This window comes from Vulpes lagopus, chromosome 2 (assembly GCF_018345385.1).
Source record: "Vulpes lagopus strain Blue_001 chromosome 2, ASM1834538v1, whole genome shotgun sequence".
NCBI classification, from domain to species: Eukaryota; Metazoa; Chordata; class Mammalia; order Carnivora; family Canidae; genus Vulpes; species Vulpes lagopus.
The window spans coordinates 152,953,774-152,970,299 of record NC_054825.1 but is presented as its reverse complement, the minus strand read 5'-3'; the positions used below and the strand labels follow the sequence as shown (position 1 = coordinate 152,970,299).

The window sequence follows — 16,526 nt, the reverse complement described above, 5'->3', positions numbered from 1 at the left end:
GACGACCAGGCAATAAGTGAGCTAAAGAATCCATGCCCTCTAAGAAGGTGATGGGTCCGATGGCACATCAGCGCTGAGGACAGGGCCCTGGAGGGTGTGATTCACATGGGGTGGGGATGGGGGTGTCCCAGGACACCTCCTGTGGGGAAGCACTTTCTCACACAAAGAGATGCAGCACCCGCCTGGCTCACAGAAGCACAGTGAGCTTCCAGAACCTGGTGGGGTCCCCAACATGAATACAAACAAACCCTATGTATTCTTCATGCTTTTTGAGGCTTTTTTTTGTTGTTGTTCTAAACATTCAACTAGATAGATGAGTTGGTTAACATATGATAGCTGCATAGACAGATGATGGATGGGCAGATTGGGAGATGTTTAGACAGACATATACGTGCACACTTTGAGATTTATCACTGACACATCCCATTGACCACCCTCCACGTACCCGCCCCCAGTCCACCCGTTGACACTTTCTGGGTGGAGGTTACAGCCCTAGGCTGGCTGTGCTGGAGGATTGGGTGTGTGGGGCAAACATACCACACATTACCCCACGTCAGCCCCACTTTAGCCCAAGATTACATATTTGATGGCCATAGAGCCACTGTCAGGAATCACGGGGGCTGTCATTAGAGGTCCACGTGGGCCTGCGTTAGGGAGCGGTGTTCCACCTGAGGACCCCAGGATTGGGGGCGGGGTGCAGGCAATGAGGAAAGAGGGGCCACTGGCACGAGGGCCCGAGCAAAGAAAGCCCCCCAAGGCCTGGGGAGGTGACACAGACAAGTGGGGACGGGAAGGAAGCGGGCACACGTACAGGGCACTTGGCCACACTGACTAATGCTCAGTATCATCCCAGGGGCGTAGAGGAGGGTCCTCCCCACCCTCAGGAAGCCTCACAGGGTGTCTCTGCTGAGGGCTGGCCTGTATCCCTATATTGGTTTGTGTGCTCAGTGCCTGGTTGCTGAGTGGCCAGAGACTCGGGAGCTCTGTACATCTGGTCCCCAGAGTGGGAGAGGGACACTGGGTTTTGCAAAGATGATGGGGTGTGTTCTGTGTAAAAGGAGGGAGGCTGTCCGTCTGGGTCGACATGGGTCCCACCCAGGCTCCTGCACAGGGCATAGCCGCCACCCCACCTTCCTTGACCACAGCTTGGTGGCCAGAGTCACAGCCCCCACCCTGAAGCCTGGGGTGGCCCGCGTCCCCCGCCATGACCACAGACCTCTGACAAAGTCCCGCAGTTCATCCTGGATTTCGGGAGCTCCTGAAAGCTGTAGGTGAAACCATTTATTTTGATGCCATTTGACAAAACCCAGTTTGGTTCTGTAGAAACAGAGCTTCCTCCCAGTAGTAAGTGATTCTGGGTCCCCGTGAGCCTGGCCCCCTGGGCTGCCCTACCAGACCCGTGCTGGGCCTTCCACCTCTGGAAATCACAGTCTGAATGTGCATGCGGCACCTCGTGGAACCCCAAGTTCTGTTTCACTTACTGGGCAACTCTACCCACTAGCAGGAAAGCCCCAAATGCCATAATGTCAGCAAAATAGCTTCCATGCCTGAGTAGGTTCTCACAATTTTAAGACATACTTGCTTCCAGCCAGTCCCATCATGGGGGAGCAAGCGGAGAAGTCCATACAAGTTCATTCAGAAGTTACGAATTGTTAGAAATGTTTGCACATCATTGCTTAGGTCGTGACCTGCCCCCAACAGTGACATAAAGTACCACCCTGCTGTGCTGAGCGTTGTAATAGGGGGCCCACCTCTGCGTCTGCCATGGCAAGTTTTGAGATTTGTGGGTTTTTTTTTTAAGATTTTATTTATTTATTCATGAGAGACTCACAAAGAGAGGCAGAGACACAGGCAGAGGGAGAAGCAGGCTCCCTGTGGGGAGCTCAAAGTAGGACTCGATCCCAGGACCCCAGGATGATGATCTGAGCCAAAGGCAGATGCTCACCCACTGAACCCCCAGGCATCCCAAGTTTTGAGTTTAATACAATCCCGTATCAACAGCACGTTTTCAGAAGATCCGGAGCTATCTTGTCAAGGAGAGGGGGGAGTTCAAATTGTGCCCATCCATTTTTAACAAGAGTCGGAGTCCAACTTGAAATATGGGCCTGGGGCCCACTGACCCAGTAGGTATGTTTAGGTGCTTTCTGTTTTGCTGGATCAGCAGGAGAGAGTCTCCAAACTGGGCGGGTCAGAGCTCCTAGCTTTGAGAGCAAAACATCTCCCAAGGTGAAGACCGACGCGCATCGCGTGGCGATCCCGTTGTGTGCAGGTTGGGCCCTGCAGGTCGGGTGGGCCTGACTCTGTTCTGCAGGGGCTTCTGGTCACCCGGTGTGGGGAGCAGGGACAGAAGGTACCTTCAGGGGGCATGGCCGTTGGCACCTGCTGCCCTGTTGGGGGCTGGGGGGCTGGATTCCAGAGCAGCGCAGACACCAGCGCTAATGCACCTCTTCCCTTTGCAGGGTGGATCGCAGGCCGGGGTTTGAAGCCGTGGAGCTGCGGCTGCGCAATTATTACTACGACGTGGTGAACTAATGGCTCCACACCCTCCGTGGCTGCCAGGGGTGAGGGGAGCCGTCACAGCACAGCCCGCCCAGCAAACAGATTTTGAGAGCGGCCACCTCTCTGTGCCACAGGAGAGCCAGCCTTGCGCACAGCATGCCCTTTGACTGTTGCCCCCAGAGCCTGTCCTGGAACTCGCCCTCCCCCGACAGCCTGGGCAGACAGACAGACCCCAGGCCCGGGGGCCCGTGGACGGCTCTGTGTTCCCTGTGTGTGCGGTTGGCCTGGCAGGTTGGTTCCCTTCGGGCTGTGTGTCTGCCTCCTGACGTCCCGCAGCCTGGAGGTGTCCCGGGCGCCCACGCCGCCTGCAGTGGACGAGAGGGGAGCAGACGGGGGCTCAGCTGCCTCCAGAACGTGGCTCCAGCAGGTCTGAAGATGGAGTCCTGCCGCAGGACAGCTTTCCTGGCGATGAAAGTGCTTTGAGGTTTTAAAAAAGAAAAAGAAAAAAAAAATTCAGGCTGGACCAGCAGGATTTCTAAGCGTGGGGCCAGTTCACGGGGAGTACAGGTGCGGGTCGCGCCTTCGCTCTGTGCCTCCAGAGACTCAAGACGCCCATCCACGTGGAAGATGGGGCCGTCGGCGTGAGCTGACCTGGTGTGCCTCCCCGCTGAGGGCCTCCGCCCAGCCCACCCTCCCCGGTCAGGGCTTGCATGGAGGTGGTGGAGAGGGGCCGTCTGTCCCCTCAGGCCTGAGCAAGGACAGATGGCACCGTGCAGCAGGCTGTCCTCTCCTTGGGGAGGCCCCAGCTCCGTGTCCTGGAGAGACGGTGCCGCCAACCCCCCCGACTCTCTCTGTGTTCATGGTGTGGGGGTGAAGGGGACAGCCCTGTGGCCACGGCCACCACGGATGAGTTTCCTAAGCTTGTTTCTATCCATCATAAAGCCACAGACCCGGCGCCTCACCACGAGCATGCCCGAGTGGACTTTGGGGCAAAGCCACATGCCTGGGAGTCCGGTGCTAGTCTCCTAGGGGGCGTGAGCCCTCGAGTAGCGAGTGAGCTCATACGTGCCCTTGGCTCATGAACGCCAGTTTGAAAGAATCAGCCGTCGTTCCGAGGTCCCTGACCCCACAAACTTGGGCCGCCCTTGGACATCGTAATGTGCACGTCCGTGCTGTGGGGAGACGACTGGTCCCTCCTCGCACCCCGGGGGCCAGGCAGGGGGAGAGGCAGAAGCTGGCACCCTTGCTGAGCCAGAAAGGGACCTGAGCCACTCATCAAACTGGTGGGAAGAAGCGTTTAGAACCCACCCAGACTTTTCGGGGTCAAGCTCCCTGGCAGTTTAATCGTTTTGCTGAATAGGAAGCCCTGGCGTGCCGAGCACGTACTCAAAACAGTGGCAACCTACACTCGGAGTCCCTGAAGTTAAAAAGGTGAGTGACCGGATCTCTGCGGCCAGGCTGTATGTAGATTTGCTGGAGTCGTGCCCCGGAAGGGTTGGGACAAAGCACCGGTGACAGCCGAGCAAGAGGCCGTGTTCTGAATGGCTTCCTGCTGCCGCCGGGCCGTGTCTCTGGCCGAGGCCGCCACAGGAGGCTCCGCGGTGTGAACGGGCGACGTCTGTGAGGTCCGGATCCTCACGGGGCGCTGGCCAGGGCTGGACCTCCCACGCTCACCGCCCACCCGACGGTTCTCTGCCCCCCACGCCCCCCGGGCCCCGGGCCCATTGCCCACTCCTCGTTCAGCCAACAGATGCGCCACTCAGGCCAGAACCAATCAGTGCCGATGCCACAGACACCATGTCCCCACCGTGGGCTTGGAGGCTCCCGGAACACAGCAGTGATCCCTGCTGTGGTGACAGGGTCACAGGGACTGTTTCAGGGGCTGTCACGGGCCTTGGCTTTCCTGTTGGACGGCGGCTTCCCACTGACCCCAGCCCAGCGACCACGGCTCCGCCTGGGTGTCCGGCACAGGGGTGACTGCTGCGTCCTTGGGGCTCCCTCCCCTCCCTCCCACAGAGCACGCACCACCGTTTCAGAAGAACCACATTTTTTTTAACTATGATTTTTTTTAAATAAAAGTTTTTAAAGTAGCTTTGTGATGATTTTCATGGGTGTTACTAGAATGCTGTAGGTCGCACCGTCAAATAAACAGTGTTAAACAGCATCATTAAATGCGAGGTGTGGTTTTTTTTGTTTATTTTTAGTGTTAGGTGCCCAGGTGAGTCCTAAAAAGCTGGATGCACACAGATCCCTGGGAGCAGGTCCGTGAGCTTCTGTTGTGCAAAGGCATGCCGAGGAGGGCCCTGGCTGGCTGTCACCCCTGTTCCTGGGCGGGGTGGGGGTCTGCCCGAGGAGGGCCTCACAGCCTGCCTCATACCCCCAGGGAAGGGGGGGCACGATGATCCCACAGATCCTGGCAAGTGCCAAAGCCCGGCTGGGGGTTGTGGGCTTTCCCGTTCTGTGTGAGGACAGCTTACGGGGCTCTGTGGGGAGTGGAGGAGTTCTAGATCACACCCCCCGTCTCCAGCTGTTTTAAGGGGGTCACGCAGGCTCACTCACATACCATGGATACACAGCACAGAAATACACACATGACACATGTTCCTACATGTCACAGGTGCATATGCACATGCCACAGACACGCATAGCACACGAACCCACACACCACACGCACTGGGCCTCACCTCCAGGGACCTCCTAAGTGCCAGCGTGGGGCAGGTGTCCTGCCGGGGGGGACGGGGGACGCGCTGCTGGCTGTACTCACTTCTCTGCCGCCGCCTGAGGCCTGGGACCACAGGTCAAGGGTCGGTGCCTCTCTAGGCCCCAGCCTCCCTTGAGGTCCCACTGATGGGCCTCCTGCCAACACAGGCAGAGGTTTGGAGTGGGCTGACCTCACGCTCCCTCGGCAACCCTGACACCAGGACAGCAAGAGATGGGGTCAACACAGAACGCATCTGTTATTCTGGAAGCCGTAGGGGCACAGAGCAATACGGTCGGCTTGTCCCCAGCACCGGCCAGGGGTGGGTCCCCTGCACGCAGGGGAGGCTCACCCGCCACCTTGTGCCTGCACTCGTGAGTGCAGACGCAAAGACCGGGGGCCCAGCTCTGAAAATGTCAGGGGAGGCCTCACCGCGTGGGGACCCGCGAGCCAGCGGGGTGGGAGCTCAGGAAGCCAGGGACCTTGACCTTGAGCCTTCGACACCAGGGAAAGGGCAGAGCCACAGCCAGGACGCAAAGCAGCTGTGTGGCTGAGTGAGCTCGGGCCAGGGGGGCCTTGGGGCTCGCACCTGTCATGCCCAGGTCCGTAAACGCGCCCTCGGTTCAGGGAAGGCAGACGCCTTTTCAAAAGTAGGAATGGGTCCTGCTGTTGCGTGTGCTGTCCTAGTAGGGATGGACGGTGCTGGCGGCTCCTGCGTCGTGCTTCTCCTGGACACTGCTTGTGGCCGTGGGCGGCCAGGGACAGCGGGCCCTCCGGAGTCTCTGCATTTTCCCGGGTGATGTGAGCCAGACAGAGGCAGCGCCCCAGCCCTACTTCAGCCCCTTCCCCCTGGCATGGCCCCGGAGGGGCCAACCCGCACCCGTGAGTCTGTGTGGTGCAGCCAGCACTTGCCCCAACAGAGCAGTTTGGGCAGCAAGGGTCACTCCTGCCCCGGGAAGGGCCCCGGGAGCCCGTAGCCCACTCGGACTGGAGGAGTTCCCTAATAGACACCACCTCATGCATTCTCGCCAGCTCAATGTTTCCCCGGCTTCTCTGACCACAGCCCCGCACAGATTGGGGGACACAGGCCGTGGGTATGGAGGTAATTCTGTCCCGGGTGTCAGTGGGGGAGGCAGTTAGCTGTCCTAGGAGCTGAAGAACCAGCCCCGTTGATCTCAAATGTTGGTTGTTTATGCACCGTATCCTCTCTCTCTCTCTCTCTCTCTCTCTCTCTCACACACACACACACACACACATCTACACACATGCACACCCCCCAGGACACATAACAATCAATCATGTCTTCAAATAAAAAAAAGAAGAAGAAGAAATGGTAGCATGTCGAGACACCTGGGCTGCCCAGGGCACATAACTTGGTGTTTCACTGCTTAGAGCTCTTTCGTGGGCCACTTATGATTTTAGAGTTTTGCAGAATTAGCCTAAAGGGGGCAAAAATAAAAACCACTTTTCTGGAACAGCCGCCGCCCAATCCAGTAACATCCGCCTGGACGCCCTGCACACCCCGAGCGGATTCCACAGGTCTGTGCTTGTCTGACGACCGTCTGTCTCTCTGGCAGGTGGGGGTGGGGAAGGCTGCTGGTCCCTGCCCCCTTGCAGGGCGTCGGATGACCAGGTGACGCTCTCTGCCCACATGCCGCTCGGCCGGGGACGGTTCCAGGAGCTATTTGTTTAGCTAGGCGTTATTTGACCAAAGCCGTGAGTCACAAGATGCTATGCCTGGCAGTCTTTGAGGTCTCGAGATGACTCAGTTTTCCATGTCATTAAACTGTGGAACAATGAATGGAAAATGCATATGTTCATAAGCAGCTCTTCCTCGTTCATAAAAATAAAGTGCTAGTGTGTGGTACTGGTTCCAGGTGACATCACGCATTTCCGTAAGCCACTGAGGATTCTGCTGAGCATGCTGGGACCCGGCGACCCGGGGCTGCAAACCTTCCCCGCTCGGGCCTGGCTGCAGGGGAGGGGGACCTTCCCTCCCGGACACAGGGCAGAGGGGAGGAGGCCGCAGCCACGCACACAGGGGACAGGGTGGGGGACCGTTTGGCTAAGTTGGGGCCTTTACCACGTGGCTGTGCCAGAAAGACAGTGATTTTCATAGAGGAGGCGAGCCACCTGCACCCAGGCCCTGATTTCCCATCACATGGCACCCCTGGAAATCCACAGACAGCGCCCACATACGGAAGGGTCTGGTGGGGCAGACTTCTGGACACTGGCCGTGCTCGCACAGCTGCCACCTGCGCAGGCCTCCACAGCCGCACGCTGTCATCCAGGCCGCCGTCACAGCCACGGGACCCGCACCGCCCCATAAGCAGGCTCCCCACGTCAACCCTGCAGAAAGAAGAAGCCAGATGCTTGCTCTTCAAGTTGGTACCATGTGCGAACACACACAGGGCAGGAGAGTCCAGGCAGAAAGCCACACACGCACACACACTCACACACACACACACACACACACACACCCAGCATCCACACTGACTCAGACGCCAGGCTGGGCCAGGAGACCCTGGGGAGATTCCCCCAAAGGGAAGCCTTGCTGGTAACAGCGGCAGTGAACATGTAGCCATTTCGATGGACTTATGTCTGCCTCCTAAGCATTTACACATTTGTCCACTCGGGGACGGTCTCCCATTAAAAGGGGTAACACAACCCATCCCTTCACATTCTGCAGTGAGGTCCTCCCTGGAGGTGGCTGTTGTGATGGGCACCCGCCTCCCGCCTCCTTCCCTTCAGACTCCCTGCTTCTGCTGGTCGCTGTCTGCAAACCCCAGTTGGCCAGTGGGGCCCCCGTCCTTCTGCACTGCTCCCTCAGGACTGTGTGTATGTGGACGTGTGTGTACAAGCATGTGTGTGCTCATGTGCGTGGGCGAGTACATGCACACAAACGAGTGTGTGTGTGCGTGCGTGTATGAGACCGTGTTAAGCACTGTCTTTCTCTTCCTAAGCCTATGGTGGTCCATATTAGGACCCCCTTCAACGTGACCATCACTTTCTGCTGTGAACCCCCTTGGTCCCTATGCCCCCAGGTCAGTCCAGCACATGCAGAACGGGGCATGCACCCCGCCCTGCAGAGGTAACCCTCCCCAGGGCAGGTCTTCCTATGCAAGGGCTGCCTCCCTGTGCCGCTCAGACACTGACCGCCCGCTCTGGCTCCGGGGAGGGTGTGGGTGTGGGACGCAGAGGCCCAGACAGGGGGCCTTTCTCTGCACACCTGCAGGAATTGGACTTTCCCTACAAGGACCAGCCCTCCTGGCCCAGAGAAACCAGCCTAACTGGCAGAGCAGGCTTTACAACAAATACTGCATCCCCCACGTGCTCCCCTGAGCCGCTGAGTCCCAGAGGCACTCCCTGCACTGCTGGCTGACAGGCAGGGATGCCTCCCAGGGCTGGACCCGAGCCCTAGGCCTCCGGTGGATCCTGGAGGCTTCACCAGGAGAGAAAGCAGCCACCCACCCTCGACCACGGCACTTGAGAGTGGCCTTAGAATCTGTGGATGCCACAGTATACACTCTCTCCACTCTCAGCTTCCGGAAAGCACCCGGCGGAGCTTTCGGGGGTCAGAAGTAGGGATGCCTACGTGATGCCCTTCAGCAGGTGGGCCAGGCTCTGACCACCGGCAGACCTGCGAGCAGGGGGCTTTGTGCTCAAAACAGCACACAGGGTGTGAAGGCCCGAGCATTGCCCACACATGCCGACCGTGAACTGGTTTGAGACCTTGGACCCATGGATGCCGTGTGGTGGACTCTGTCACGGATCTTTCCTTTGTACATTCCACAGCTGGCAGAGTGTTTTCAGGTTTATTTGAGGTCTGAAAACAACCAACTTTTGAGACAGCTGTCATTAATTCCTCATTTTACAAATAAGAGGCCATGATTCAGAAAAGAGGCTGACCCAGATCTCTTATCTCACACCCCTGGCTCTTAGGCCTGACCGCCCCGTAGAATCTTAAATGGAACCTTAAGAGTGCAGGCTCCCAGGCTCTATTCCTAGAGCATGGCCTTGCTGGTCCAGGTGGGGCCCAGGCCATAGGCCCTGACGGTCTACACAGAGGCACCAAGAGGTAGGTGACTCACCACCCTTCTTCTTGGGGCTCTGACCTGGGGCACACAGAGCCACCAGGGATGTGGGGCAGGATGGTGAGGGTCACAGCCAGACCTGAGTTCCAGTAGGTTGGCTTCTCTGTTGGAAGCCAAGTGGTGCTGACAGCATTTTTATGCTGGGTCCTCGAGTGAGGCCCGCAGCAGTTCCACCACAGGTCAGCAATGAATAAGGGTCTTGGGTTCTCTTGACTGATAGAAATTGACTAGAAATCACTAATTTTCACTGTTAAACCTCATCACTGTCGGTGACTTAAGTTCCAACATTTCGTGGAAGAACAGGGAAAGGTATAGCATGGAAAGCTCAAAGTCTTACAAGAGGGGTAAACCCTCAGGGGAGAAGGCATCGGAACCACACTCAGCCCAAGATGACACCAAGGAAACTCTGGGACCTGGGCCTTGCTCGGGAGAAGAATCCAGGAGACACCAGCCTCGAAAGCTGCAACCAGCACCCGTGCCCCTGGATGGTGTGGGGATGCCCGGCAGGGAACAAAGGCCAAGGTAATTTGTACCTGAAGCCATGCTCTCACAAACATCTCCCGGAGCCGTCACCAGTCCTGGGAGCCTCATGTGAAAGACTCCCCTGAGCAGGGACTGAGGATCTCCGACGGCTTCCCCAGAGGCCGGGGCAGGGGCAGGCTGCGGAGTCTGAAGCGCGCACAGGATGGCAGAGCCAGCTCTGAGAAAGCCCCTTCCACAGGAGCCACCAGAGCCGGCTGCAGGTACGCGCGGAGCTAAGACAGGGCCTGGCCCCTGCGGAGACAGACAGTGTGCGCCTCCCCGACAGACGGCCCTGAGTGCGGCACGGCTGCAGGTTTGGCTCATGAGAATGGAAATTCTGGTAGATTCCATTCTTTGCAATCTCCATGGGAAAAGAAAAGCAGGAGCACAGTGCGCCTAGGATTGTGTAACTTGTGTCGGGCCAGGTGTGTGGCCGCCAGGGGGCTCTCGATGCCAGGTGAGAACGTCCCTGCTCACACCCTGAGGGAACGTCCACAGTCACGAGGCCGGCCCTGCACGTGGCCACCGCATTCCTCCCGCACGTCCACAAGGGCGCATGCCACCTGCCCATCCTGAGCCAGGTGCTCAGGAAAGTGGGCGGTGGTCTGGCTGCACCCAGCAGCTGGCAGAAGCTGCAGATGCAGGAGGCCAGGTAGACACGGCCCCAGGGCTCAGGCAGTCTGCACCCCAGGGCTCAGGCAGTCTCCCGCCCCAGGGCCCAGTGGTCTGCACCTCAGGGCTCAGGCACTCTGCATCCTAGGGCCGGGTGATCTGCACCCCAGGGCCAGGCACTTTGCACTCAGGCCTCAGGCACCCTGCACCCCAGGGTCGGTGGTCTGCACCTTAGAGCTCAGGCACTCTGCACCTCAGGGATCAGGCGCTCTGCATCCAGGGCCAGGCAGTCTGTACCCCAGGGCCTAGGGGTCCACACCCCCAGCACATCTTTCCTTTTCAGAATCTTAGCAGTGCTGCCCCGGGAACCATGGAGGGGAAGGAGACAGCCATCTTGAGAGGTTGCAGATACAGTATCTTCCTCTGGGAAATCTTTTCTTTTTTCTTTTTTATATTTTTTTTATTGGCATTTGATTTGCCAACACATAGTATAACACCCAGTGCTCATCCCATCAAGTGCCCCCCTCAGTGCCTGTCACCCAGTCACCCCAACCCCCCACCCCCCTCCACTTCCACTACCCCTTGTTTATTTCCCAGAGTTAGGGGTCTCTCATGCTTTGTCTCCCTCTAATTTTTCCCACTCATTTTCTCTCCTTTCCCCTATAATCCCTTTCACTATTTCTTATATTCAGCTTATGAGTTAAACCATATGATAATTGTCCTTCTCCAATTGACTTATTTCACTCAGCATCATACCCTCCAGTTCCATCCGCGTAGATGTCAATGCTGGGTATTCATCCTTTCTGCTGGCTGAGTCATATTCCGTCGTACATACAGGCCACATTTTTATCCATCCATTGTCGGAAGACGTCATGGCTCCTTCCACGGTTTGTTTATAGCAGCAATGTCCTCCAGGAAATCTTATTTTCCAACACGCCTGCATTATTAGGTCCTCTCCCAGGACCTCGGAGCAGCCCTTTCCAACCCTGAGCACTGAGATACCTTGTATTAGCTTCCTGGTGAATCGTCTCCGCCAACAGAATCGTCTCCACCAACGGCCAACAGGAGAGTGAGAACCTGAGTATTGTTAGAGAGACAGACAGGGAGAAAGAGAGGTGGTGAGGAGGGAGGAAGACGGGACAGGGGAGGAGGGCAAGGGTGGAATTGAGTGTCGGTGGCGGGCGCGGAGGCAGATGGGAAATGTCCAAAACAAGGAACAGAAGTCACCTGCAGGTCCATGCCCACGCGCTAGTGTGAGTTCTGTCTGTGTCCCTACCCCGTCCTGTCTGCTCCCCAAGGCCCTGGTCCGTAGTCCTCATCAGGGTCTCAGAAGGCCCCTCCACCCGCACTCCGTCTCTCCAGCTCCCCTCCCACCACCACCTGTGGTTATCCCAGGGCCTAGAGGCTGGATCGTAGGTTCCCAGGGCCCTGGACTCATCTGGTGCGTGAGGGAGGCTGGGGTGGGCCTGACGGAGACGGGGCTGTGCAGGCCTGACTGCGTCGGCCCACCGGGGACAGCTCTGCTGCACACCTTCTTGTGCATGCTCCCCATGCGAGTGGGCCCACGGCCCTCGCCGTCAGCGCCCGCTCCTACCCTCCCTCTCAGGGTCAGCCTCCCAGAGAACCACCTGCCTGGAGGTTCCTTCTGAAGACCCCAGTACCCACAGCACTTCACTCACATGCGCCCCGCGTGGCAGTGAGTATGCACAGTGCCGGGCGCTCATAGGCACATGCATTTAGATACTGAGAGCTGTTGCCCAACAGTTGGTCACTGAGGGGGTCTGGTCTGTCCCCCTGACTGCCTCCCACACGTGGGGGCTTCCAGCAGCCTGAGCAAACTGAAGAAATGACCTCGTTCCTATAGAGCCCCTGAGCCTGGAGGCGTCAGGGTTGGGGTCAGGGTCAGGGTCTGGGTCAGGGTCTGGGTCAGGGTCTGGGTCAGGGGTGTGGGGGTGGAGCACCACGCCGCAAGGATCCTGCCCACCCCTGCATCCCAATGCCCAGTGCCAGGCAGCTTCAAGGCATCGTGCTGAGTGCTGGGGCGTGTGTTGGGAGCCAGGCAGGCCAGGACGCCTGTCCCTACCCTGCCACCCCCTCCCACCCCGTCTCCTCACTTGCCCTCAGAACTGGCAGAGGCATCCCCACCTGTGCAGACCAGGGCTGCTGGCCACTGTAAGCGCTCCCTATGGCGGTCCTGGGGGTTTCCAGTGCGGTCACCATGTCCCGCATGTTCTGTTCCCCCTCCACGGGGGCTGATCTCTGCTCAGAAAGTCTGTGATTCAGCCCACCTCCGACATGATTCCACTTGTGTGAATAAATGCATTTTCACCAGGGGTTGTTGCTTATGACTGTCAGCTAGAAAGTTCTGGCAGGACAGGTTGGCCCTGCCCTCCAGGACACCCCAGGTGGGTCCCGGGTGCTCATGGCCAGAGAACTGGAGGCCCTTGAAGGCTTTGATCTTTCAACACTTGTGTTTCACAAGCTAGAGACACCCTTTCACAGCCAGATGGCCCTGACTGGACCCCGGCGGGCACAATCCACCTTCAGCCAGCAGGGGACAGCGGTGCAGGTGCAGCCAACAGAGTGGAGGCAGGTGCCACAGTGACCTGGATGAGGAGGGGGCTCTGCTGGAATCCAGGATGCTTCCTCCTGCTTCCTCGGGTCTGGCCCACACCACACGGGCCCCTTTAGAGACAGGACTAATTACCCAGGTGGAGGCCTGGACAAAAGAGTAATGACCAGATGGACAGCCAACTCCTCCCACGGCCATGTCCCCACACGCCGCGGCTCCCTGGTGTCGTCATGGTCTCTGCGTGGGTGTGTCCAGCCAGGTCCGTGGAGCAATTATGCCCCCGACCTGGTCAGTGTGCTCCAGCTTTGCCCTCTGACCCGCAGGGCCCCAGAAACCGGAGATTGTTCATTCTCACCCCACCTGCAGGCCCTGGGGTGCAGCCCCCTGCCCTGCAGCCGGCCCCTCCTACGTAATACGACCTGAAGGCACTGGAGGTCAAAGACCCTGTGCGTGTGTGAGACAGAGACAAAGAACTACAGAAGACAGGGGTCTCCGGGTGGCTCAGTCAGTGAAGTGTCTGCCTTCAGCTCAGGTCATGATCTCGGGGTCCCATCTGTGGCTTGTGGAATGGCGTTCCCACTTCATTGTAGGACACCATGCTCTCCCTGCCCTGGCAGGTAAACCAATTGGAATCCCTGCACCTGCGTCTGTGGGCACCCGGTGGGGGGGGCGGGGCGGGATGGGATGCTGTCTGCAAAGACTGATGGGGGCACAAGGCAGGAAGGGAGCCCGGGTGGGACCCTCAGTCCCTCCCCAGAGCCCGCCCATCCCTGCCCCGCCCCCCGCCAGCCTGTCCATCCAGGTTCAGATGGTGGCTCTGCACAGTGACCACGCTCAGCGATGGCACCTGCCTGGCAGGTGGGTCCCTCTGAAGCCACCAGGGGACAACTTGGTTAGGCCAAGTGCTGGGGCCTTGTTATAGGGACCTAATGGGCTGGAGGAAGGAGCAGGGAAAAGTCACAGCCTCCAGGTGAGCCTTATTCCCGAGATCCTGGCAGGGAGGGGGCTTGCCTTCTGGGATGGAGCAGAGTGACCCTGAGTCCTGGAGCTGAGTCCCCCTGTGCCAGGCCATTCCCCAGGGTGGTGCCCGAGAGTGGGCAGCAGCCCCCCTGCAATGAGAAACCTTGACCCCTGCAATAGGAACTGCCTCCGCCTCTGCTTCATTTCAGGGGCTGAGCCTCTTCCAGGAGGCAGAAGGCGAGGGAGACAAGGGGAAGGGGAAGCCTGGCTGGTCCGACCACAGCTCGCCATGTCCCTCCCCGAGCGCCCACTGGGGGGCAGTCGACACCCGGGCAGCGGCCCTCCAGTCCTGGCCATGCATCCAGACTAGGCCTTACTTGCACATACGTGTGAAAGCCGCCAACTGGATCCCCTCCTGGAAATCACATGGCGACAGGGGTGAAAAGACCGTAGTCAGTGATTTATTTTCAAAGTAAGCAGCTGGCAGCTGGCTACTGGATTCGGGGAAGCAATTGCTAATCTTTGCCATTAGATGTTGGCCAGTAAAGGGGATTTGAAAGGTTTCTTTATCCCCTCTTGTTAAAGAGCGGCCAGGCACATGTTCACTCCTGCCAGCCGGTCCTGGCCATGTGCTCACTGTGAGTGCGGATGCTGCATGTTTGAGCCGGAAGGGCCCCTCGTCCAGGCCTGGTTGTTTCCTGCCTGGAGCCCCAAGGAAAGTGAAAGACACATTCCATGTCCCTGGAGAAAGCCACCAGGACCTCAGAAATACTGGGGCACCTAATGGGACTTGAGCAGTCCAGGCCCTGACGAAGGGCACATCTGGAAGCACAGACTGTGACCCTGTGGTCAACACCATATGGAGGACCAGCCCTTTCTGAACATGGGGCCTCAAGCAGGAGCATGAGGGGCTCCAGTCCGATACACCTTGTTTTCCAGGGGAGGCAACTATGTTCCCCAAACCTGAGGCACCCTATGACAGGGATGGATGGTCACAGTGGGCCTCACGAGCAGCGGCTGCCCGGGCCCTCTGCACCTGCCCCGAATCCCAGTGCCAGGCCAGCACCTGCCTTCTCTGGATTCCCAGACAGGAAGCAAGGCCACGGCCGATCCACCCTGAACCCCCAGGAAAAGATTTGAGAAAGGTCGAGAAGAGTGGCTGTTGAAAAGCTATGTATTTCTGCATATCTGCTCGCCTCCTTGCAGCTAAGTAGCGGCAGTCAGGGACGTGCCACAGAGCCCCCAAATGTGTCGTCTCCAGCCCCGCCTACCCTCCGGCGCCCCTCTGTGCCGCATTCCAAGCGACCCCCAACGAGAACTGAGTTCCAACCATTTCACTTCCCAGCAACATTCCCGGCCACAGGCAGGGGAACGGGGTTCGGAACCTCTGCTCGTGTTCGGCGTGGCACGAGAGTCTGCGGTTAGGGCTTGTGCACCGGGCTGAGGCCGGGGGCAGACCCGATTCACCTGCTCCCCCACGGAGGGGGTGGTCCAGATGCATCTGCCCCCTAACTTCACAGCCTGTGCCACATACTCGCATCAGCATTTCTGGACCATGTTCTGCTGAGCGGACAAGCAAACGTCCGCAGCTCAATACTCAGAAACCTCTGTAGGTCATGGTCCCCGCCCCCCTGCCCCACCCCCAGAAGATCCAGAAAGCAGCCAACGTTCCTGCAGCGCGGAAACCCATGCAAGGTCCTGTTACCCTGAGTGTCCGGGGTGTCTGGCCGGGAGCTGTCCTGCAAGCCTGCCCATGAGGGTGCCCCATGTGCCCACCCTGGCTGCTCTCTCCTGTGTGGCCCTGCACCTTCCCCTCCTTCCACGGCTGCCGTCCACTCCCTGACACTCCCTTGGCTCCGCAGGTCCTAGACTGCAGTGTCCCCTCCCATCTGCATGTTTGGTGGACATCGGGCTGCACATCCTGTGAGGGTGAGAGTCGCTGGATGCAGGCAGTGAGCGGGAGTTGAGTGAGGGCCAGGCTGGGGCACCCCCCACTCGGTTGCCGGGTGTCTCTCCTTCTGGATGGCGAGGGTGGCTTTGCTCATCAGCACCCGTGCCAGGGGACCCAGGGGAGGGATGTGTGGCAGGACCCAGGCTCCCTGCGTCCTTTGCCAACCCCTGATGTTGGTTGGCTGGAGCAAATCATGCATGTCTGCATTTGAAGAGCCAGAGGTGACATTTCCATTCCTATGGGTGTCTGCACGTGTGCATGTGTCTGTCCTCATATCTACAGACGTAAGTGTGAATGTGTGTGTATCTGCATGTGCTGCCCACCTGCTCTTCAATCCGGGGCACACAGACACAGTCCTGGCCTTGCCTCAGACACAGGAAACCTGGTCCCCCCAGGCGGCCTGCGTGTCCCTCAGTCCTGGCCAGGCCTGTCACGGCCTCCCCATGCCCCTTCCACTCTGGCCTGAGCCGTGGGGCCCGGGCGCCCGAAGACTGGGGTGCTGTGTCCCAACAAGTCGTCAGGCTGGGCCTGCCAGCGGGACAGCCCAGCAGAGGAGCTTCGTCTCCACCTGTCCCAGAGCCTGGCCTCCCTCCAGAGCCTGCCCTGCCGGTTCTCCTA

At 58.7% G+C, this 16,526-nt stretch overlaps 1 protein-coding gene across 3 annotated transcripts in view; it reads left to right on the top strand.

The window, feature by feature from the left end:
* SYK (spleen associated tyrosine kinase) overlaps positions 1 to 4,663 on the top strand; it is an 83,523-nt gene extending 78,860 nt beyond the window's left edge. For all 3 annotated transcript variants that reach the window (XM_041746497.1, XM_041746494.1, XM_041746496.1), the window contains one exon: positions 2,460 to 4,663. In XM_041746497.1, the coding sequence (XP_041602431.1) occupies positions 2,460 to 2,532 (73 nt within the window). In that variant the 3' untranslated portion in view covers positions 2,533 to 4,663. The remainder of the gene's footprint in view (positions 1 to 2,459) is intronic.
* The last annotated feature ends 11,863 nt before the right edge of the window (positions 4,664 to 16,526 follow it).